The following is a 25,239-nucleotide window of genomic DNA, read 5'->3' on the forward strand; positions in this document are numbered from 1 at the left end:
TTTCGTTTCTATGAACTGTTTAGCTAGCTGTGTAGGGTGACTGTAATTTACTTAGTTTTAACTAAATTTTAGAAAAAAAAATTGGTACATAAAAAACAATCAAAATCGATCCAGATTCCGATTCTGAACAAATTACTTTCAGGGTGTGCGTTAATTATGTTACATGTTGTATATAAATTCTAAAAGCATGACTATCATGTAATTTAATCTAATCGTACTGAAAACATATTTCAAGTGGTTTATCAGAAAATAAACACAGTAGGTATTGTTATAAAAATTCATCTATTTGAGTGAACTTGACTAGTAAATGATAGTGCTATATTGTATACATTAGTTACTTATATTTAAAACATGATTTTTTTATGTATATTCAATAAAATACCAGTAATGACTATTTGAATGATAAGTGCGCGAACAAAGTTACGAAAAAAAATCTACGAAAATAATTATTTCGAATTTAAACCCATATTTTAAGTAAAATTACAGTTCCATTTAAGAAAATCGTTGGTATTTTGTTACCTTACTACTCTTCTTTACATAGTTTTACGTAAATAAATTAGTGGAACGTCCATAACTATTATTATAGTTTTCAGAGATCTACTTTTTTCTATCTAAATATAAAGTTTTAATATAGATGACAAAAAATCTAAACGTAAATAATATAATAGAGTAATAGCAATGTCACAATACTGGTCAATTATTACAAACGAAATTAATCAGCACACGCATATCTATCTGGGTTACGTAAACTAATTATTAATTTGTTTTGAGCATAACAAATGCTTCAAGTTAAATATGGACACTGCAAAAGGTCATCACCTTTTAGACGAGTACTTGTAAAATGAGACCATTTTGTTAAAAACAATTACCGAGAATTTTCTTTAAATCTCAACATTCAAATATCAATGACATCCTTTTCGGTCGTATTTCGTTTCTTGCCATATCTGAAGTACTCTTCTATTTGCAGTAAAGTTTTATCTTTCGTTTCCGGTAAACAGAAATATAAGAATAAGGTACCGAATGTTGTCGATAACCCATAAAACATATATGTCCCATGATGCCCTATACTTTCGAACATAGCCGGCGCAGTCTTTACTGTAGCAAAGAAAGATATTGAAGTCATCATTACACTAATACCAGACCCTATTCCCTTTGTTTCTGCGGCAAATACTTCTCCAACCATATTCCAGGGCAAAAGCGATATACCCATATTGGAGACTACAATATAAAATGCTATTAAGCTAAGCGATATGAACGGTGATATATGATGAATTATATTCTTTTCAACAAGATATAAATAAATGGCTAAGCCAAGTAGTGACAAAGACGTGAACACACCACTAAATAATGACATAGGTCGACGACCTGACCTTCTAAGTAAGATGCATGCAATAATTAATGACACACATCTTAAAACGTCTATACTTAACATCGCAGCGTAAGCGTGAGAATCTTTCGCGCGTTTACCCATAAGCTTTTTCATCATATCAGTGCTATAAGCACATATTACGTTTACTCCTGAAAGCTGAGTGATTGCGAAGAACGTAACCATGATGCACAAGGGTTTCCAGAATTCAGGTTTCTTGATATTTTCTTTTAGGGTCTCAAATTTGCTTTTCGATTTGTCTCTTCTTGATTGTTCTGCTAGCATTTTCTCAAGTTCTAGCTTCATGGCCGGGCTTGCACCCCTGAACCATTGGAAAGATGATATGCAGTCGTCAATCCTGTTGATTGAGGCAAGCCATGCGGGTGATTCCGGCGCGAAGAAAAGAATGATTCCAGCCGTGAGTGGGAATAGACCACAAAGCTGACAGGCGTAACTCCAATGTAGGAAAGTTCCAAATAAGTGTGATAAAAAAACACCAACTGCGATTCCCAAAGATAGTGATGCTAAGAAAAAGCCTCTATAAATCGGTGTAGTAATTTCCCCAACATAAACTGGCCCGAGGGGACCAAGCCAGCCTTGACATATGCCGGTTATAAATCTTCCAAAAAGAACTAAATGTAGGATATTGTTCGCAAATCCAATTATACACCACCCTAATAGGAAGAAGAGTGATACAAAGAGGAGGGAAATCCGTCGTCCAAATCTTTCCATTAAATATCCTGACATCAGGTTACCGAAGAACAAGGCCAAACAAGAGATAGCCGCTGAAAACAATGAGAAATGTATTGATAATTTTGTAAGTGCATGGAATCTTACTAATACTAACAATTATTTAATAAAAAAGCACATAGGAACAGGAACTAAGGAAAATATAAAATTATTAGTTTTGAAACTTATTAAAAAACAATTAACTAGTTAATCATCATTACTATCAATTTGCTTTACTGCTGCTGCTGCTGCTGCAAATTAAAATTCAGAATTTTGATCTCATGTCTCTATTTCAAAATAAGAATGTTTTTTTTATTAAAGCAGGCCTTCACAAGCACTTTTAAGTTGCCTTGACTTTACCACCGACTTTGAACGCAGTTTCACCGCTAAGAAGAATTTTGCACTAGCACTTTTCAAAATATCATAAATTTACGCAAGACAAAAATTTACAAAAACTACTCGATACATAATATGACAGGTCTGAAGATAAGAATCCGATTAGTGACCAGTATGGATCGCGATAGCTATTTAATTCTTGATAGGTCATTAATTAATAATTCAATATTTATTTATAGCAATAAAATAAATAGCAATGAAATAAAAATAAAACGCAATAAAATAATTGATCAATTATCTGGTCATCGAAAATATGTTATTAACCTTGAAAATTCGTTTACTATACCTACTGTAACCTCATTAAATACCATTATAATAATTTGTTTCGAGAAAATAATAGCATTTGCTTTCAAATTTTATAACGATTTAATAAAATATAACATTAAATAATTTTCAAAATATGTAATCTATATAGGTATATATGAAAATGAATCTGAAGCTGTTCGTTATTCTCGCTAAAACTCGAGGACGGCTGGACCGATTTGGCTAATTTTGGTCTTAAATCATTTGTGGAAGTCCAGAGAAGGTATAAAAGTTAGTTAAATATGAAAATGCTCGGAATTAAATAAAAATAACAATTTGGTTTTTCCTTTGTTGTGTCCCCCGTCGGACGGATTCCTTTTGTTTGTTTTAAGTTTATTTTATACAAAAGCTTAGATCTTTTAAGCCTGCCGGGTCAGCTAGTTCGTATTAAAAATATCCGTTCAAATTTCAAACCTTTGTACACTCAAAATTATACACGTACCTACCCATGACTCCAATTCGGTAGTGAATTTGTTCCTTCCTAAATCATTAGTCAGTTGTGGTATAAGGACGGCGGCTATCCCAGCCGTAGACCCGGCTGCAAGATTCAACATGAACACGCCCAAACAGATCAACGCCTGCAAAAAGAATGTTAAAATCTTCGTGAGTAATCAGAGTCACCTTGTATTTAAACTTTTGGGTTGGGATCAACGTCCTAAATATCAATTTGTTTGGTGAATGGAATTCGTTTTAAATGATTAGATTTCAACATTCGACATTAACAACAACAACAAATTTTAACATTTAAGTTTTTGTTAAATAAAAATCTACAAAAGTAGCTATATAAATTAGATGATTTTTATTTTATTGTTCACATCCAACCGTGGCCGAACTCACGGTCATTGTTTCCTTTTACCTCTTGTCTTTATCAATATTCGTATGAACAACGTTTTTCATCAGTCAAGCCGGTTCGTTTAGATTAACAGACAATACAAATCAACGATTTTAATTAATTCTATAATAAAGTATTAAATTCTGAATTAATAGACATATTTTTTAAATGTCAAATATTCTAGCCTGTTTAGGTGGGGTCGGCACATTTGTACAGAATTTTTTTTTTTTTTTGTATATGTTGCAAAAATATGTGAACGTGTTAACAGCCCTCCTATCTGCTTAGTGCGAGTTTTTTTTAATGTTCTCGATTATCGATATCGTTAAGTGTAAAAGTTAACTCAATTTTGTAAGAAGTTGGAACGTTTGACGCTGGGGGCGCTATTTCAACTGCATAAAAATTTGAGTTAACTTTTAGGCTATCGAGAACGTTAAAAAACTCGCACTAAGCACACTCGTGACTAAATGCGTAGAACGGCGTAAATGCCGTTACCCACCTTGAGGCCTGAGGTCGAAATCTCAATTCAGTTGTACGACAGATGTCCTGAAATAGTCAGGATCGTGGTATCTATACCCTGTACATTTATAATATTCACTACTATAATGAAATATCAGCTGGCGGTGTCTTATTACCAGCGTATACCAATATCAATACTCTGAGAGTGAAACTGCAAGCTCTCCGATAAATCTCTCTGTCGCCCGTACGAGTATAACACCCATGGGAAGAGATGAGCTACTGCTATTCTAGGCCATTGAAACATTGGTTTGACTTCCATTATTCCGATAAATAGCTATACAAAAGTAGGTATACTTATTACGATTGTTTTCTTGTAAAATATAGATCTTGACTAATCCCAATATAAAATAAAGGAACGCTGAATTAATTAATACGCTGAATTAATTACTGGTGGTAGGACCTCTTGTTAGTCCGCATGGGTAGGTACCACCACCCTGTCTATTTCTGCCGTGAAGCAGTAATGCGTTAATGGTTTGAAGGGTGGGGCGGCCGTTGTAACTATACTGAGACCTTAGAACTTATATCTCAAGATAGGTGGCGCATTTGCGTTGTAGATGTCTGTGGGCTCCAGTAACCACTTAATACCAGGTGGGTTCTGAGCTCGTCCACGCATATAAGCAATAAAAAAAGAAAAACAACAACAACGTCTTATAAGTGTTTCTAAAATTCTCTCGCGAAGTTCAGTTTGATGACCGATTTCATTCACAGTCGTATTTTTTCACGTAGTCATGCTATTTTCTTTATCTTTATATGCTAAGCTATCTTGGTTTTTATCTGCATGACAATAGGTAATAAAGTTGAATTAAAAAAAGAAAAAGTATTTGAATGAAAAAATAATACGCTGTGTGGTATATTGATTCAAGTATGACTTGGGAAGCTTTTGCTGTACATCTGGCCAAGGACCTGGTTTTTTTTTATTTTTTTTTTATTGCTTAGATGTGTGGACGAGCTCACAGCCCACCTGGTGTTAAGTGGTTACTGGAGCCCATAAACATCTTCAACATAAATGCGCCACCCAGCTTGAGATATCAGTTCTAAGGTCTCAGTATAGTTACAACGGCTGCCTCACCCTTTAAACCGAAACGCGTTACTGCTTCACGGCAGAAATAGGCAGGGTAGTGGTACCTACTCGTGCGGACTCACAAGAGGTCCTACCACCAGTTGCTCTAATAAGATCTAATAAGAGCTAAGTTATTCTAAATTTATTTGCATTGAACACAACGTGAAACGTTAGATGTTGCAGAATCCGATTCGACATAAGCTTTAACACAACTACTGTTTTTGTTGGCTTTTGAAACACGTATAGTAAAGACATTAAAATAATTTTAAAATTATATTATATTTCCGCGATCTATGACCTAATAAGTCGATGTCCGGTGTTAACACTTAAGCGATTATAGCGTAGAAGTTCTGCTGCAGTAAAAAATTCGAAATAGTAATTCTTGTAGTTACAAGAATTATATATGGCTTAGGTTAGTGTTTGCTGAATGTGACTTCCGCGATGATAATAATGATAATGATAAAAGTTCTGTAAAATAAAACCATGAATTTGGATGCACTGTGAGCCCGCACGAGAAGAAACCACCATTGTGGCTAATTCTGTGACGAAGAAATTATATATTTGAAAGGAATAGAATAGCCGCTGAACCAATACAATCACTTTAACCGCGTGTTTGAAGGTGGATACCGCTATGAAGTTCCGATATCTGTGAACTACGCTTATAGCTAGAGCTATCACTGTAATTTCTTGACGAGCTAGCGAACTGATATTCTGTCTCTTCATTATGCTCTAAATGTTTTTGGAAAAAAGGCTGGCTTATGGCAGGCCCGATTTTTAATGTCGACAACCGCAACAACATACCGTCATCGGGTGGGCCAGTATAGTTGAAATAGAACAATATGTATTCGTGCGCCAACTGTCGTTTACTGATAGCAACATACCACAAACTATCTGCTTATAAACCGCATCAATTGTGTTAACTTGATCAGCTAAAAGACACACGAACACAAAACACGAATAAAGAAATAAACAAAGCCACAAATTTAATCATTTTGATGTCGACCAAAAATTCGAAAGTGAATTTTTATCGAACGAAACGTTACGACAAAAGGTTAGTTTCTATTAGATATATGTACTACAGAGCTTACAGTCTCACTGATGGTAAGCGATAACTACTATAAGCTGATACTTTAATGTGAACTTGGCCCGTGAATTGGGTTTCAATAGCCCTAAAAAAAGGTTCGATGAACTTCAGGTAAGTGGCAAAAGTGAATCAATTCTTGAAAATAAATACAAGGTTTTTTTTAAACCTGTTTACGATTTTCGTTTTAGTGAATGTCGCTTCAAGTGTTTTTAGGTTTTATATTAATAAAGCATTACTTACTAAAATAACATTGAAATTGAGTTCCTCTTACAAACACTTGTATCTTTTATCTCGAGCGATTTATGCATGACAGCATATTCTAAATCACTTGAATTATTTCCTGATTCCCTACACTTATGTAATTTTTCACTCTGTTTTTTTAACACTCATCAATTGTTTCAGTGATCTTACAGGTGATGGTACAGGTTAAAAATAAACATAGGTATTCAACGACTGTCGATTTTCTGAAAAATTAATTTCGACCATATTTACAAAATGTTAAATAGTTTTCCATTTATGCCGTCATACTTGAGTAAAACAATCCAAGCTGGATATTATCTTTAACGTTGCACTAATACTGTTTTGAACATTTTTTTACAACCTATTCATTGCGACAACTAGCTATATAGTAAAATTTAATAACCGTAAATTTGAAAACTACTGTATTAAATACATGAAAAATTTCATTTGTTTTCGTAAATTTAAACAGCAGTTTGCAAAAAGAGCCGTACTATTCTTGCATGAATCAACATAATTATTTCACCTTGTGAATTATTTAATAAATTCGATTAAAATAATATATTGATACCAACAATTTCCCAACAAAAGTTGTTATATTTTACACAAATTACCACAAACCTGTCTTTTAAATGGTGACCGTTCTGTCTTGTAGTAATCGTCTTTGTCGAAAAGAACAGGCTGTTCGCTTCCGTTCTTTTGGATTTTCTCCAACTCTGCCACAACACTGTCGTCCATCATTGACCGATTAAATAAGACTGCCTGGCTTCTAGTCCGAAGATGAAGTTATGAACTCAATCGTGATATAGTATTATAGTTTATCTTATCATCGCACACGCCTACTGCCGACGACGTTTCGACAAAGTCTTTTCAATATCGTAAACAACGGCATGATTTTGTTACCGACAACACTCAGACCGGTTCTGTGAATTTTAAGCCTACTAAAATCTAATAAATAACGTGCTGCGTGATCGACCGTGGCGTTAGTCTGGACAATTCCATTTTTATTTTATATTTAACGAGTAAAACCTGTTTTAATTAGACGCAAATGAATCCACAAGAAGCAGTCGTCCTTAAAAAACCTAAAAAAAAATTATATTCTATTTAAACTCCTATGAAATTGAAATATTTTACAAATATAATAATTATATTATTGTAAACGAAAGAAAACAAATACAAATTTAGATTTTTAAAGTTTTGAAATCATACCTAAATTATTACAATATAAAATATTTTTTTCGTTGCCGCTAATGCGCATATTAATATTAATAATATAACTCCTTATTTAACACCACATGTACAGAGTAAGCTAATAAAACAAATAATAGATGATGACATAAATCGGCGGCCTTATCGCTGAAAGCGATCTCTTCTAGGCAACCTGACAGGGAGAGGAATAAGTAAACTGGATGGTGCAATATCTTAATAAACTTACATAAAAATATATACTTATATACACATGTGAAAAATAAAAACAATATAACATAGACTTACTTACGATTAAATACAATGATTATGACATTTTAATTTTAAAAGGGCAGAAGTTTTGTAAAAAGAAATACAATAAACGTATTTATAAATAATGATGTGATGCTGAAGATTACTAAAACGTCTCAATTTATTTATCTAAACTTTATCGTGTTATCTATTATTCTTATGCAATAAAAACGACAAGCTATTTTCCGTAAGTCTTAATTTATGACACTGGACAGCTTAATACGCAATTAGGTAAGTACGTCATTAAATTAGTTTTTCTAACTATGCCTTGATAGATAACTGTAATAAGGTTCATCTAATATATAAAATTCTCGTGTCACAATGTTCGTTCCCATACTCCTCCGAAACCGCTTGACCGATTCTCATGAAATTTTTTATGCATATTCAGTAAGCCTGAGAATCGGCTACTATCTATTTTTCATACCCCTAAGTGATTAGGAGAGTATAATCTGCCACTATGTCTGGCGTTTGTGGACTACGAGAAAGCCTTTGACTCGATCGAGACCTGGGCTGTTCTGGAATCTTTGCAGCGGTGTCAAGCTGACTGGCGATACATCGATGCACTAAGATGCCTGTACGATGCCGCTACAATGACCGTCCAAGTACAGAAAGACCAGACGAGACCAATCCAGTTGCGCAGAGGTGTAAGACAGGGGGATATTATATCCCCGAAACTGTTTACAAACGCACTGGAGAACGTTTTCAACACTCTGGACTGGAACGGACGCGGCATTAACATAAACGGCGAGTACATCTCACATCTTCGCTTTGCCGATGATATCGTCATCATGGCGGAATCGCTGCAGGACTTACAAGAGATGGTGCACAGCCTTAATGCTGCATCCCAACGGGTCGGCCTCGGAATGAACTTGGATAAAACCAAGGTAATGTTTAACGGAAACGTCATTCCGAGACCAATCGATGTTGGCGGTACACCTCTCGAAGTTGTTCAAGAGTATGTCTACCTGGGACAGACCCTACAACTAGGTAGAAACAACTTTGAGAAGGAAGTGACCAGAAGGATTCAGTTGGGCTGGGCAGCGTTCGGGAAGCTTCGTCAGGTCTTTTCGTCGCCCATACCACAATGTCTGAAGACAAAGGTCTATAATCAGTGCGTCCTACCCGTGCTTACCTACGGAGCCGAAACGTGGACACTGACTGTGCGACTAGTCCACCAATTAAAAGTTACTCAGCGAGCTATGGAGCGAGCTATGCTCGGTTTGTCATTGCGAGACCGAATACGCAATGAGGTCATTCGGGCAAAAACCAAAGTGATCGATATAGCTCGCAGAGTTAGTAAGCTGAAGTGGCAGTGGGCTGGTCACATATGTCGCAGAACCGATAACCGTTGGGGTAGACGTGTTCTGGAGTGGAGACCGCGAACCGGCAAACGTAGTGTGGGACGCCCTCCTGCTAGATGGAGCGACGACCTGCGCAAGGCAGCTGGCAGTAACTGGATGCGTAGAACCGAAGATCGGGTTCAGTGGCGAGCTTTGGGGGAGGCCTATGTCCAGCAGTGGACTGCCGCAGGCTGATGATGATGAAGTGATTAGGGTTGTCCACCTCTAACATATTTTTTTTTATTTGGACTTTTTTTTTTTGTTATAATGAGGTATTATGTGGTTGAATGAGGTTTTGTTATTTTTATTATATATTCCCTCATCGTTCACGGCACTACATACCTCTTTTACTCATTTACTACATCCTTACACACTTACAATAAGTTAGTTTTTTTTTCTACACTAGAAATACCCTAGAAATCTTATTTAAGGCAAAACAATGTTTGCCGGATCAGCTAGTATTTTATAAACATATTTTATATTTTAATGAATCCTTTGATGCCCACTAAAATATGTGCGTTCAATACACTCTTTTGTTAGTGTGAATCGACGCTTTTATCTGTACAAGTTGTAAATAAAAACAAAAAATGAATTCAGAATTCAAATTAGAGCCGCAGTGAGAATGATGGCGGTATAATATCTTATTATCTATTTTCCCATAGGTGGGAAGAAGACCACCATCATATCATTATCTCTCTGGGAACAAAATCAGCAATAGGTAGTAAAAACTTGTAAATAAGTAATATTTCCCGATGGTAAAAAAATTTTTAATCACTCCATTCCAGAAACGCCTACGAAGTTGAATAGCAATACATAAATACCCCACAGTTGCTAAGTCTTAACATGATCGAATAAAGAATAGAAGATTGTTTTGATTCTAAAAAAGTCTGTGGTATATAACATCAATTACTACAAATAACTCATAGCTAGATAGATGTCTATAACACAAGCGAGCACTAGTTCCAGAAAGAGATGTTTCCTGATACGCGCCCTGTCAAGAATGATTGCCTTCTATATCAGGTCCTTGACCAGACGGACAGCAAAAGCTTCCCAAGTCATACTGATTACATCGCGTCATTCCAAGCGCTGTGACATGTCCCTCTTCAAACGAGGCTTGCGGAGAGAGGCTTCCTTGCTTGCTAGTAGTAGGCAGTGACTTGGCTCTGCCTCTAACATTGACGGACCGTGTGCTTGTCAGCCTATAAAGGCAATAACAAAGAAAAATTGAATTTATGTCTCATGGTAGAAGACGAAATTCACGTTGTAGTGTTTATCGGCACTTAACTCGGAAATCTAGGCATTAAGATTCCGCTATGCATAACCAATTTAATAACGCTACTCGGTTCTTACTGAAACAAATAAACACTTTGATACACACATTCTCCCGTTAGAGCGCAGCTAAAATAGCCCTCTAGGCTACCAGCAAATAAGTAGGGAGAAGAAAAAAAACACGTTCTACTAGCCAGATGTTTAATATTTTAATAAAGATCTTATACAATTCGACCTCAATAAACAAACACACACAAACGCAAAAAGCTATCGGCTAATTAACAAACAATGACTTAACCCAATTTTATATGTGTGCTGTCGGAAATGATTTTTCATTTTTTAATGTTTATGTAAATGCAACTTCACAGGTAATCACCGATTGTTAAACTTAAAAAATATCCAGAAAATACAAATACAATTTTATCTGATATATTTTTAAGTTGAAGCAATTTATAATTTTGTCCTGTTCCTATCACTTTCTGTTCCGTACAAATTTAACTAGAGAGTCTCTTTAACGTTAACAAAGTCTTGCATTTTTTTAATTAACTTACACTCCCTGAAGAAAGCTTTGAATGCAATTAACACTGATCTCACTAACAAGACCCATAAGGTGTGTAATTTTGTTGTGGACAGACTAAGTAACTCCCGATCCACTTTTAAGTTGCTACAGGATCTTATAATTAGTCGTCTCAACTTGAATTCCGTCGCTCACGATTATTAGACGTGATGTAAAATAAATTATAGCGAAACCGAAACACATGACTACATACTTCGCACCAATACCGTCTTTACCATAAGGGCACACGGGGCCCGTGCCCAGGGCCCCCATTCTCAGGGGGCCCCGAAGAACCGACAATTTGGTTACCAATTGTAGTCGAGAGCGGTCATTTTCGCAGCTTAAGAGAATAAAAAATGAATTGCGAACAACAATGTTACAAGAACGGCTGAGTAATTTGTCAATTATGGGCATAGAAAGTGATATCCTTCAAAAATTTACTTTAAAGATGTAATGGAATATTTTGCTCAACAGAAATCCCGAAAGAAACCATTATTGTAATCGTAACCAAAAAACCAGCAGCATTCTAATATAATAATTATTATTATATCATACTGTATTTGATTACCTATAATAAATGGTCATACTCAGTAAAAAAATGTTATTATAATTCCCTTTTTTTACTTTCCAAAAGGGCCTCAAATTCTTGTGTGCCCAAGGGCCCCAGCCTAGTTTAAGACGTCCCTGCTTCGCACTACCCACCTTGTAACCGCCGCGGTGGTACACAATCCGTTGATGAATAAAAAAATTGGGTATCCACGTGATACTAATTAATTATGACCTTATTAAATGAAATAGTTAAAAAATACTAGCACATTCTTCGTTTAAACAAATCATTGTGTCTATTCTTAATTTTGTACATAATTAAAAAGTAAAACAGAGTTTTAAAGACAAAGGTTGAATCGAAAATGAAAATGAGAATAATTTTTCACATCTAAACGCTTATTTTAAATTTGAATTGGGTCATTTCTCAATGCAATGCAAATTCAAACTTATTTGTAACTATGATGAAAAAACTGTTTACAATTCAACTAAAAGCTACAATAAAATCAATTGTAAAAAAATATCTTATGCACGAGAACCTTACTTATTAGGTACACAGGTCAGAATTTCAGGTTAATTTTAAGCATAAATAGCAGAACCGTAAAATCTTTTGGCGATTGTCTGTAAAACAATGAAGGTGAATGTTTCGAACCCAGAACTAAATATCTGATTAAATATTATCTGCGATTGTTCTGAATAACTAGCGTCTAAAGATTTAAATGTAAGTAGAATATTTATAATAATTACCTCAGTAACACTGAAACGAATAAAGGAATTCTTAAAGGGGAAGAACAGAAGATTCCCTTTTGTTTTTCTCGACTTCATCAAAAAGTCTGACTTGAGAAATATTCCTCCATCATATTTAGATCATACAAAAATAGATAATTATAAATATAAAAAAAAAAACTTAACCTTTATATTTTTAACTTAATTCCTTTTTTATCACGTTAACCTGACAAAATAGATCAAATACTTTGACTAAATACATAGTCATATGATTAGGTCACTAGGATTATAATTCATTAAAATATTAATATTGATCCGCGGCTTAGATAATAATGTTCCCTTAGTGTGTGATGAATGTCAGATATAATGGAAAAGTTGGTTCATTTTATGGTAAGAAAAGAACATCTATAAATATCAGCAATGCCAAAAGTACAAGCAGACTGCCTTCTGTTTTTGCTGACTGTGCAATAATAAGCTCAACAAGCACTCATGACCGTCTACTCGAAGACATAATCAAGATTAGTACTGTTTTAAGGCTATGTTCTTAATTCATTGGTTTCAGCAACATGTCTTCACTGCTTAATTACAATTTTGAGTTTGATGTTCCACCAATATTCCACACCTTGCTGCTTGCAATCATGATAATGTGGATGTTACACCGGTGGCAACAATCTTCTAGGCTGTTTCGATTGGGAAATAAACTCCCTGGACCAATGGCTTTACCTTTAGTGGGTAATTCGCTACTGATTTTAGGGAAAAAAGCTGAAGGTTGGCAATTTTTCCATTATTTTTTAGCGATTAAGCTATTTTTTAATCATAGTTACTTATTAAAGTTGGAATAAAAGAAAAATATTTTGTACCAATTATTTACTTTCATTATTCAACTTCTTTTTACTTGGTATAACGGGAGAACGTAATTTTGTACTCCTTCCTATAACTATATATACATATATATATTGCTTATGGGTGGACGAGCTCACAGCCCACCTGGTATTAAGTGTTTATTGGAGCCCCTAGACATCTACAATGTAAGTGCGCCACCCACCTTGTGATATAAGTTGTAAGGTCTCAAGTATAGTTACAACGGCTGCCCTACCCTTCAAACCGAAACGCATTACTGCTTCACAACAGAAATAGGCAGGGTGGGTAGGTACCTTCCCGTGCGGACTCACAAGAGGTCCTACCACCAGTAACAGCCGAACAAGTGTTGCAAGTGTACATATATAACTGTGAATAAGTTTTATTTTTACAGATTTAGTAAAATATGCTCTGGATTACTCTGAAAAATATGGAACTGTTGTGCGTGCCTGGGCTGGCCCAAAGCTCGTCGTGTTTCTAACAGACGCTAACGATGTCGAAGTAATTCTTAACAGTCAAATTCACATCGACAAGTCTCCCGAATATAGATTTTTCAAACCGTGGCTTGGAGAAGGATTACTTATCAGTTCAGGTCTATTTTATTACACTTAAGTTTAAATTGCTATAATTTAAATAAAACACAAAGTTGTTTTTTCTCCTACCTACGCTGAAAGTTCGGTTTCCTCCCGCTGCACAGGTAAGAAAGTCTAACTTTTCCTCCCGCTGTAGAGGGAATAAAGTGTAACTTTTCCTCCCTGGGTACAAGTGCGCATGCGCGTTAGTGTCTACGTCTTCTCTCACGCACCTAAAATTCTCCGCCATTGTTGTGCTCGGGTAATTTGCAATATTGTGTTTAGTGAAAAAGTGAAATAAACAAAATGCAATAAAATTTAATACTGAAGTATTAAACAAAGATAAGTTCATCAGAGAGTTCTTATTCAATTAGTAGTAGTCTATTTAAAAATTAAAAAACAGTTAAATTGTTTTTTTATGAGTATGGGGGGGGTTCCGCCCCCCCTACCCCCTGACAGGACTTCGCCCCTGGACCCCGGCTCGGTACTCCACGAACTTACGGCCTGGTAGGAGAATAAATAGAATGTGCTCCGCGGGAATAGTAGGACATCTCATCCCGCGTGTTTGCCAATTTTACACGTGGAAGGAAATGTCCCGCTTTTCTCTCTTGGTGCACAATGTACTATAACTACAGTAGATGAACAATTTTATTGCCCCGTTTCAAATACCTAAAAACAATACCTTATTGCATACATACACAGTAATAACCTTCAATCGTATGAAGAAATAGAATAGATAATCTATTTATTTGGCAATCTTGGCAGTATTTTTTTAAATTTAATGCACTAATTTACCTGAGGGAATTTTGATTCTAATAGTGGTTCCTTGTAGCTCCTTGTATATCGAGCTCCACATTCGTTTTACAACAGCTGTCCTATATCTCAAACTGAAACAACTACTTCTATGGTGGTATTGGTCACAGCAAGCCCCACAAGATGTCATAGTAATTTGCGTATTTTATTTTATTACATGATTTTACTGTTTAATTGTGGAGCTCATTTGCGGGCATGTGTTTGATACATATAGTTACGCCGGTAAAAGTAACGCCATCTATCACCGTATAGTCGAACAAATAACGCAGAATCTAGTATCATCTAGAACGCTCGAGGGGTACAACGCCATATTGTCAGATAGCGGAAACACACAATACTAGACTTTTGTGGAATATTCTCGACGATTCTAGCGATTTCGTCTCGATTATAAGAGTGTTGCAGAGATGCCACGCAACTGCGTTGCGCAAACTAACTAGTTTGCAATCGGAACTACTCGAAGCGAAACAGCGAACGGATCACCTGATGCGAACCGGAAGAAGCGAATTGAGAGTTTTAAAGTGTTTGTTGAGTGTTTTAAGCATTCTAAGTGTTGGTTACAACGTTAATTTGTAATTCGGTAGAATTTTTATTTATCCTGAACCCCAGCGCGTAACAATATTTCCTTCTAAAATTGGTATCTGCATGCGGTATTTAAGCCCTGGAATCATTGAATCTCTCGGTCTGAATATACCAGGCAACTTATTGATCTTTCAATATTTTCACCTAAATAATAATTAAAGCCTCAAACAGGCGTGATAAAGTAAATCCCCTGTTACTTATTGGTCAAAACTTCAATTTGAGACGCAAAAACAAAACCTGTATACCGGATATCGTTCTATGAATTCACTTTTATATCATTCCAGGTGAAAAATGGCGTTCACATCGAAAAATGATCGCTCCGACATTCCATATAAATATTTTGAAATCGTTCATGGGAGTTTTCAATGAGAACAGCAAGAGCGTTGTTAAAAAATTACGTTCTGAAGTTGGAAAAACATTTGACGTTCACGATTACATGAGCTGCGTGACAGTCGATATCCTACTAGGTACAATTTATACTACTTACTTAATTATACATGTTTTCATTATTTTTAACTAAAATATTTCACACGCTGCTGACATCTGTTTTGTCAAGGTCATTCATTGCCAAGCGATAGCTCACATAAAGGTTAATATTAATCGTTTTGAATGCTGGTATACGTCTTATTAAATCCGATTAATTATTCCGATAATATATGGCTAGTTTACTTCTTAACCTTGTTCAAAAGAACTCAAAAATCTGTTAAATTTTATAAACCGACTAGGAAAATTATTTTGTATTTAAGGAAAGTTTATTTCCCAATTGTTCCCATAGATATTTCCTTCCAAATCGGTCTAATAAATTGTTTTGTATTTCAACTAAACGGATCTGCAAAAGTAACTTTTAAAATATATTTTTCTTTCAGAGACAGCAATGGGAATAACAAAAACGACGCAAGATGCTGCGAGTTTTGACTATGCTATGGCCGTAATGAAGTAATTATAACAAATCTTTGAATTCAATAAATGAATAATGATATTTTCTTCGTACTTTGCGAGTCGTATGCATAATTAAAATTACCTTTACGACTTAATCTGGGATTATTATTACTGACGTTTTACGCTTTTAGTGCTCACGGACAGCTAGTGTTATTCATTGATATTTGAATACACTTCATATAGCGTGAAGTTGTATATGCAATTTAACTATAGTTAAAGAAACATTTGATTACATTAAACATTTGATTTGATTACATTAAACATTTGATGATTACATTAAACATTTGATTTCGGTAGGCAGCGGCTTGGCTCTGCCCCTGGCATTGCTGAAGTCCATGGGCGACGGTAACCACTCACCATCAGGTGGGCCGTATGCTCGTCTGGCTACAAGGGCAATAAAAAAAAATAAAAAAAAGATTAATATCTTATTTTTTAAAATGCAGTAAGATTAAATTTTAGAAGTTTTTTAACGGTTTTAGGTATATGCATATAGTTAATTTAGATAACACGTAGCCTACCTAACGTTAATCGGTTACCCATGATTTGAAAAACAATATCCTAAATAATCGTCATTATCATTCCACTGACGTCCCACTGTTGGACATAAGTTTTCCCACAATGACCGCTTCTGCGCAGCCCGCAAAAACGGGTTCCCATGACCTATATAAGAGGCCGTCAGCGCAAAAGTTTCATAAGCTTACCAAGTTAGTATGGATATAATGATGTTCGAATTTACTTTTACACTGCTTCGTAGGCAAAAAATATGCGCTAAAATGATGCTTACAAAGGGATCTGTTATTGACGGACGAAACTAGCGATAGGCCGATTTTGCATCAAAATTTATTATGTTTTAAATAAATTGCAATACATAAGCACGAATATGAATTATGGGTTAGGCCACTTTTGCGCTGACTGATTCATATAGCAGGTTGTTGGTTCACGCTTGGCCTACGCATGCTGCATCTTAAAAAACGCAGTCTCCATCTTAGAACTTTACGAAGAGATACTAGATGCTGAATCAGAAATTGCATAATTTACAAATCTTGTTCTATTTTATTATGTTCCTTTGCTTTTTTTAGAATGTGCAATATAATTCATCAGAGGCACTACAAAGTTTGGTTACATTTTGATGCCATATTCAAATTGACTTCACTTTTCAAAAAACAGAGGGAGCTTTTGAAAACAATTCATGGTTTAACAAATAAGGTAATGTTTAACAATTTCTAACAAAATTATGAATTTAATGTATTTTATTCTGATATTCTATTTCAATGAGCTTGCTGCTAATAAGGTGCTAAAAAACATTTAATGATGGAATAGAATTCATTAGTGAGTTACAAGACAATAGAATTATATCAAGAGCTCTGACTCCGCAGGTCCACTAATAGTGAAATGGTTAGTTAGTGTATGTTAGTTAGTTAATATTTGGATGTATCGCACCATTGTAATTAAAATTGTAAATTTTATTGTCATTGATTGACTCCCGCCCTATCGCATTTAGAAAGAGGTGACGGCGGCGACCTAAAAAAGTCTCTGTTTACATTAGATTATCACATGAAGTTAATTAAACTGAAACAAAATTTTAAATGTTCGCGTTTTTATATATCCAGGTTATAAAAAAAAAGAAATTCATGTACCTACAAAACAAAGAAAAAGGCATAATTCCACCAACAATAGAAGAACTGACTAAAATAAAAGATACAAATGACAGCATAATGGAAGATTCTGCAAAAACACTTTCCGATACAGTTTTTAAGGGCTATCGTGATGATTTGGATTTTAATGATGAACAAGATGTTGGTAAGCTATTAGATAGAAATAACTTCTAGTAAAAATCAATATTGGAGCCATTTGAAATCTCTGAATACACTGAATACTAAATACAATAGCCCTGTTGTTTCTTCACTAGATACTAGAATCATATTTTACGTAATGTCAGTTAGGCTACCGAAATCCATTTTCATGATAGTACTTTCTTTGAATCCAAGCATATTATTATATGCAATACAGAGACAATTGCGATTGGCCGTGCACATTTGAGTTCAAATTTTGTCCTCCAAGTTTTGTACGCATTTATTGCCGGTTCATAGAACATGGAAATTAGTAAAAGGATAACCATTTGTTTTATATTTATGTCTATTTTAATGATTTAACTTCTCTACCTTAGCAGTTATTGATTTAATGAATATATAATTATCTTTATATTCAAAGGCGAAAAGAAGCGTCTCGCTTTCTTAGACTTGATGATTGAATCTGCACAAAACCACACATGTAATATCAGCGACCACGAAATCAAAGAGGAAGTTGACACTATTATGTTTGAGGTAAAGGAATATGTAATAAAATATCTTTTCAGAATATGGAGTAAACTATGGAACTATAATCGTCTTATACATGAGATTTTTGTCTGCCTTATTTAGCTTAGTGAATTAAAAACTTTATTAATTTAATTGTATAGTGTAAGCTGACCTTAAAGTTGAACTTAACAATATCATTATTAATAATGCAATGTATGTACTCTATTCTGTTATAAAGGGACATGACACCACAGCAGCTGGATCAAGCTTTGTCCTCTGTTTGTTGGGTATTCATCAAGAAATTCAGAGTAAAGTATATGATGAATTATTTGAAATCTTCGGAGATTCTGACAGACTGGTGACATTTGCTGACACGCTTCAAATGAAGTACTTAGAGAGGGTAATTCTGGAGTCTCTCAGATTGTATCCACCAGTGCCGGCTATAGCAAGGAAGCTGACGCGAGATGTCCAGATCGGTAAGCTTCAAATGTTTACAAAATATGGTGTCCATACATATTAGTTTTGTAGAATCTGCATGCTCAGTGTATCAGAGCTGTGCCTAAAACACCAAGCGAAACAGATAAAATCTATGATTGTTCATTTACTTCCAATACCTTTACAACAACTATAAATTTTCAATTGAAGTCTTATCTGAGATTTCTTCAACTGATTCAGTTAAAGATCTGAAGCATTCATAGAAATATTTTAAATTGAATTTAACATCAGCACAGTTGCCATCACAATTGTTTTTGAATAATTTATTGAAAAAGAAATAACAAACCGGAGAAATGCTACGAAATAGCTCTGATAGGTATATTTATTTCAGTTACAAACAACTACATTATACCAGCGGGAAGTACCGTCGTTATTGGAACGTTCAAAATTCATCGTGATCCTAAATATCATAAGAACCCGAATGTTTTCAATCCAGACAACTTCCTGCCAGAAAACACACAAAATAGGCACTACTACAGCTACATACCGTTCAGCGCTGGGCCAAGAAGCTGTGTCGGTGGGTAGATCTATTAATATTTATAGTATATAAAATCTAGTAGCCAGTGAGCCATGAATACGTTTGTCCATCTTAGCTAAACATACAAAAATACTATGGTTAAAATCGATACAGGTTTTTTGGTTTTAATATGTAATAACCCCAACCTAACGATAGCCTACACTACCTACGTATATTAAAGTTTTTGAATTGTTACGCGATTTTTCTATAGACAATACTATGTACAATACTAGAATTGAAGTACTACCTGTTATCCAAATTTTATTTTTCTGTTGCTGTTTATGAACGTATAAGCTTATTTATGACTATCCTCCCTATACGAAAACCCACTGATACTAAATTATAGTCGCTGTGACCACTTGTTGTGACAATCTGTGAGTCAGAAATCATCGAAAATACTGTTGTCTTCCTGTGTAAGTTCGCAATGCGCCACCACCACTAATGCGATGTAAAAAATGACCCAACGTATAACATTATAAATAGCAAATGACGCAATTCCTACTCAGTTGTTATTCTAACTCGAAAACAAAAGTCATCAACATAAACACCTTTGGACCCTTATTAATCTACATATTTAATTATTGATCGACTTAATGTGCATAATGTGAATAATGATTTTCACGACTAAAGCTTTGATCATTTAATTTGAAAATTATACATAGAAAACTGTTTATTGAAAGCAAAAAAGTGTTCGAGGGTATACTTAATTCGATAGAACCCTCTCGTACACAGTGGATCTTCAATTTGATACAAGAGTACGACAATCTGAATCTATACATTTATTACAATGCCAGGCGTGTTCCACGATTTCAACCACATTAGGTTTAAATAAATTTGATTACTCATAAAAACTTTAAAGTGCATTTGATATTAAACATTTATAAATTTAAATAAAATATACTAAGGGCAGTAAATCGCTATATTTAAAAGTTAAGATATAAAAACTCTGAACAAAATTAATGACCTAATACAAATCACAGTATATAAACTAAATAAAATTACGTTTTATTTTCAGGTCGCAAATATGCTTTACTTAAACTGAAAGTGCTGCTCTCGACAATTCTTCGTAATTACAAAACCACATCCGAAATATCTGAAGATCAATTTGTACTTCAGGCAGACATCATTTTGAAGAGATACGATGGCTTCAAAATTCGAATTGAACCAAGGAATAAAAATCATTCAAATACTGTTTAAATTTAAGAATTAAATAAAGGTGATTGATTTAAACAAAGATGATTGTTAAATTCATAATATGTACTAACCGCTTGCCCTGAAAACATTATTCATATAGTTCAAATTAAAAGTTCAACCGTAAAAAAACTCTCTAAAGACTTTCTTGGGTGAGATGAATCAGATTTTTACAAAGTGAGATTTTAACTCTTTAATTTACATAAACTATACTCTGTAAATCATCTGTACAAGTAGTTTTTAGGCAGAGACTATCATTATACATACGTAAGTTTGTTGAAAGCAAACGTTCAGAACACCTGAATTAAAAAAATAGTTGAGATTTTAGTTCGACTTTTCATTACATATTATTATGAGAAATATTATAATATGTTGGAAAGTTATCTAAAACTATATAAGGTATGATTAAAAATACATACGACATAGTCCTACGGAGAACAGTCGTTTATTATCATCAGCCTGTATCTCTCCACTGCTGGATGTAGGCTCGTCCGTAGTCCGCCAAAATGAACAGTCCTCCGCCTTCCTTATTCAATATCTTCCCACATATCGCAGTAAGTTATCGGTTCACCGGGCAATGGGACGTCCTACGCTGTGCTTACCGCTATATGGTCTCCAGTCCAGAACGCAGCTGATCCACGCAGCTACCAGTTCTGCGACACGTATGTCCAGCCCATTGCCACTACAGCACTACTAATACCTGGTGTTAAGTGGTCCCTGGAGCCAATAGACACTTACAACGTAAATGCCGCCACCCACCTTGAAATATGAGTTCTAAGGTCTCAGTATAGTTACAACGGCTGCCCCACCCTTCAAACCGAAACGCATTACTGCTTCACGGTAGAAATGGGCAGGGTGGTGGTGCCTACTGGTACGGACTCACAAGAGGTCCTACCACCAGTAATTACGCAAATTATAATTTTGCGGGTTTGATTTTTATTACACGATGTTATTCCTTCACCGTGGAAGTCAATCGTGAACATATTTTATTGAGTACGTATTTCATTAGAAAAATTGGTACCCGCCTGCGGGGTTCGAACACTGGTGCATCGCTTTACACGAATGCACCGGACGTCTTATCCTTTAGGCCACGACTACTTTGAAGAACTATGTCGCTTACTTTATTTCTTCGACATACTTCCTCATTTCTGATTCCATCCATCAATTGTGAATTGGCGGTAGTTTTTTTGACGTTCAACAAGTATGTACTTTCATTTATGTTGAATAAATTTTTTTGATTTGATTTGATTTGATTTGATTTGAAAGAAACTCCCAAAATACCTCTTTCCGTGGCACTTTGAACTTACGGACCAACCTAAGATCAATTTCCATGTTTCAGCGCCATATGCAATGACCGATAGATCGCAAGCCTTGAAAACACTTTGTCTTTAACACTTACGCGATTGCCGAGGAAAAGAGATGATGGGCTTTTCTATATGCAGCCCTGCCCAACTATTTGCGCCTATCAGCTTCCTTCTCAGACCTGCCTAGCTGAACAACTTGGCCTAGATAGGCGTATTAAGACAGCTTTGAATGCCGCGGATTCGACTATTAACGGTCCAGGAATAATATGATCGTTGAACATGACCATTGCCCGAATTAATACATAGACCACGTCGCGCATATTATCAATGAAAATAATATAAAATTCTACTACATTAAAGTAAATAAGTATATGAAAATAAAAATATGACATTACGCCATAATTTTTTTCTAATTAAGTCGACGATGCGTGAAAACTGAACAAATAATGTACAAATAATAATAGTCCAGTACATTATTTAAACCGTCAAGCTAACTGCAACTGGATCGACAGTCACCTACCTGGTTTCAAGTGGTTGCCGAAGCCAACAGAAATTAACTACTACGCCAATCATCATCCACCTTGTTACGTGAGCTCTATGTCTCAATTGTACACACATTTAAACTATTTAGAAAAGTTTTGATTAATGAAGATTTCACTAAATCTAAATTAAAAAAATACGTGTGGCACTCGGGGACTGCCGCGGTAAAGCTATTTATTGCATAGCATTTTTTTATCAACTTATGCAATTGTAATTAGACTGTAATAATTTAATGTTAAAATGCCGCTATGGCGAACTGTATCTTTCCCGCGGTGTGGAAAGAAGCGGACGTTACCGGCATACATAAACCCGCTAAACCAAAAAATCATCCGACGAGCTACCGCCCGATTAGCCTCCTCATGTCTCTAGGCAAACTGTATGAGCGTCTGCTCTACAAACGCCTCAGAGACTTCGTCTCATCCAAGGGCATTCTCATCGATGAACAATTCGGATTCCGTACAAATCACTCATGCGTTCAACAGGTGCACCGCCTCACGGAGCACATCCTTGTGGGGCTTAATCGACCAAAACCATTATACACGGGAGCTCTCTTCTTCGACGTCGCAAAGCGTTCGACAAAGTCTGGCACAACGGTTTGATTTTCAAACTATTCAACATGGGCGTGCCGGATAGTCTCGTGCTCATCATACAGGACTTCTTGTCGAACCGCTCTTTTCGATATCGAGTCGAGGGAACCTATTTTGTTTTGTGTAGTTGAAACACAAAACATATATTAGTTGAAATGCTTTTCCGTGTTAGAGTGGCAATTTTTAGATTTAGGATATTGTCCTTAAGATCAATTCGGGTGTTAAATTATTATTAATTAATATTATTATTTTTGAGAGAAACTATGGGATGTCAGCAACAGTTCCGATGGTTTTTCATAGTTTTTTTTTTACTGCATAGATGGGTGAAGCTCACGAACTCACGGCCCGCCTGGTGTTAAGTGGTTGCCGGAGCCCATAGATATCTTTTTTTTTATTGCTTATATGGGTGGACGAGCTCACAGCTCACCTGGTGTTAAGTGGTTACTGGAGCCCATAGACAACTTCAACGTAAATGCGCCACCTACCTTGAGAAGTTGTAAGGTCTCATTTTTAACAGTACAACGGCTGCCCCGCCCTTCAAACCGAAACGCATTACTGCTTCACGGCAGAAATAGGCAAGGTGGTGGTACCTACCCGTGCGGACTCACAAGACGTCCTACCACCAGTAACTACGCAAATTATAATTTTGCGTATTTGATTTTTATTACACGATGTTATTCCTTCACCGTGGAATGCACCGTTAAGTACTTATTAAGTTATTAACAATCATTCCGATTCAGGCACCCGTCGCGTGCTGACGTGCTCATCGACCGTTCGATTGCCCGACCTCGGTTCGGGGCACATCTGGCGTCCAAGTGTTTTTCTCGGAAGTGACTACCTGTGCTAATTGCGTCGCATCGCCATCTGTGAGCGGGCGGACCCCTAAATTCCAGGAATTCGTTCGGTAACTTAGTGGACCGTTTGCAAGCGGACGGCTGTGTGCCGTAATTAATTGCGATTATTACAATTTTTGGGGCCTCGCCGTAAGGCGAGTGTGTTTTTAAAGTCCCGGGGCAGCCCCCCCTGGGCACTCGTCGATTATAATGGAGTCCATGGTCGATCTGTTTGCAGAATTTCTTCGCCTTAGGTACCCAACGCTATCGGCAGAATTTTTAGAATTCAAGACCCATCACGCAGCGAACTCGCCGGCGGTCTCTGTCGCTCCCGTCGCTCCTGCGTCGTCCATCGCGGCCTCCATCACGCCCGCCGATCCCGTGTCCCCGATACTCGCGCCCAAAACTTCTGCGTCGACCGTTGCAGCTTCCGCCTCAACCGTGCGTTCGTCGGCGACCTACGTTGCTTCCGTGCGTTCGTCCACGGCCTCCGTCGTGCCTGCGTCGTCCACTGCGCCCGCTAAAACACCCACCCGCAGGTCGCCCGCGCCCTCCTCATCCGATTCAGAGTCGGACATGGAGGTCGACCCTTCCCCCGCCGCCACGACTGATGGATTCACAGTAGTCCAAAAAGGTAAAAAGCGCGATGCGGAGGCCCGAGCTTCCGCGGCCGCTAAAGTAAGCAAAGCCGCGAACGCGTCGCGTCCCCGCCCACCAACCCCCGTCGCTCCCGCTGTCCGTGCAACACCGTCGCCGCGTCCAGTGGCACAATCTAAAACTCAGACCCCTCCCCCGGTAATCCTTCAAGAGAAGGCAGCTTGGGACCGAGTTTCCCTGGCCCTTAAGGCCAAAAATATTAATTTTGTCAGCGCCCGTAATCTCGCTAACGGGATTCAAATAAAAGTAACGTCACCTGACGACCATAGGGCCCTCTCAAGTTACCTCCGAAAGGAGCGTATAAGCTTCCACACTTATACGCTCCAGGAGGAGCGCGAACTCCGCGTTGTCATACGTGGAATCCCGAAGGAGCTAGATGCTGATCTCGTCAAGGCTGATCGGATAGAACAAGGCCTACCAGTAAATTCCGTGCACCGCATGCACACCGGCCGCGGTAGGGAGCCATACAATATGGTTCTAGTCGCCCTCCAGCCTACCCCCGAGGGTAAGCACATTTTTAACATACGGACCGTCTGTAAGCTCTCCGGTATCGCCGTCGAAGTCCCCCATAAAAAAGGCACTCCTAGTCAGTGCCATAACTGC

General features: G+C 36.6%; 2 protein-coding genes and 1 non-coding gene across 7 annotated transcripts; 2 read left to right on the plus strand and 1 right to left on the minus strand.

The window, feature by feature from the left end:
- Positions 1–263: 263 nt before the first annotated feature.
- On the minus strand, positions 264–7,840 carry LOC101742546 (facilitated trehalose transporter Tret1-like). 4 transcript variants are annotated; one of them, XM_004927971.5, is made up of 4 exons: positions 7,733–7,840; positions 7,145–7,605; positions 3,237–3,372; positions 264–2,151 (listed from the first exon to the last, which is right to left on the minus strand). In XM_004927971.5, exons 2-4 carry the CDS (start codon positions 7,262–7,264, stop codon positions 896–898), a joined length of 1,512 nt encoding a protein of 503 aa, XP_004928028.2. In that variant the 5' UTR covers positions 7,265–7,605; positions 7,733–7,840; the 3' UTR covers positions 264–895. The 4 variants fall into 4 exon arrangements, with proteins under 4 accessions (XP_004928028.2, XP_062527878.1, XP_021204694.1 ...); XM_062671894.1 differs by lacking the exon at positions 7,733–7,840 and having other exon boundaries at positions 3,241–3,372; positions 7,145–7,508; XM_021349019.3 differs by lacking the exons at positions 7,145–7,605; positions 7,733–7,840 and adding an exon at positions 6,527–6,830.
- On the plus strand, positions 5,818–20,758 carry LOC101745427 (cytochrome P450 4g15-like). 2 transcript variants are annotated; one of them, XM_038014732.2, is made up of 11 exons: positions 5,818–6,253; positions 13,017–13,222; positions 13,707–13,904; positions 15,561–15,743; positions 16,143–16,212; positions 17,295–17,421; positions 17,826–18,015; positions 18,427–18,539; positions 18,751–18,988; positions 19,339–19,524; positions 20,540–20,758. In XM_038014732.2, exons 1-11 carry the CDS (start codon positions 6,198–6,200, stop codon positions 20,719–20,721), a joined length of 1,749 nt encoding a protein of 582 aa, XP_037870660.1. In that variant the 5' UTR covers positions 5,818–6,197; the 3' UTR covers positions 20,722–20,758. The 2 variants fall into 2 exon arrangements, with proteins under 2 accessions (XP_037870660.1, NP_001296467.1); NM_001309538.1 differs by lacking the exon at positions 5,818–6,253 and adding an exon at positions 12,341–12,449.
- Mir2809 (microRNA mir-2809) lies at positions 15,149–15,238 on the plus strand. Its single transcript, NR_107395.1, has one exon. It is a non-coding gene; the product is annotated as a microRNA mir-2809 (primary transcript).
- Positions 20,759–25,239: the final 4,481 nt, after the last annotated feature.

The sequence above is a fragment of the Bombyx mori genome, chromosome 13 (genome assembly GCF_030269925.1).
Source record: "Bombyx mori chromosome 13, ASM3026992v2".
NCBI classification, from domain to species: domain Eukaryota; kingdom Metazoa; phylum Arthropoda; class Insecta; order Lepidoptera; family Bombycidae; genus Bombyx; species Bombyx mori.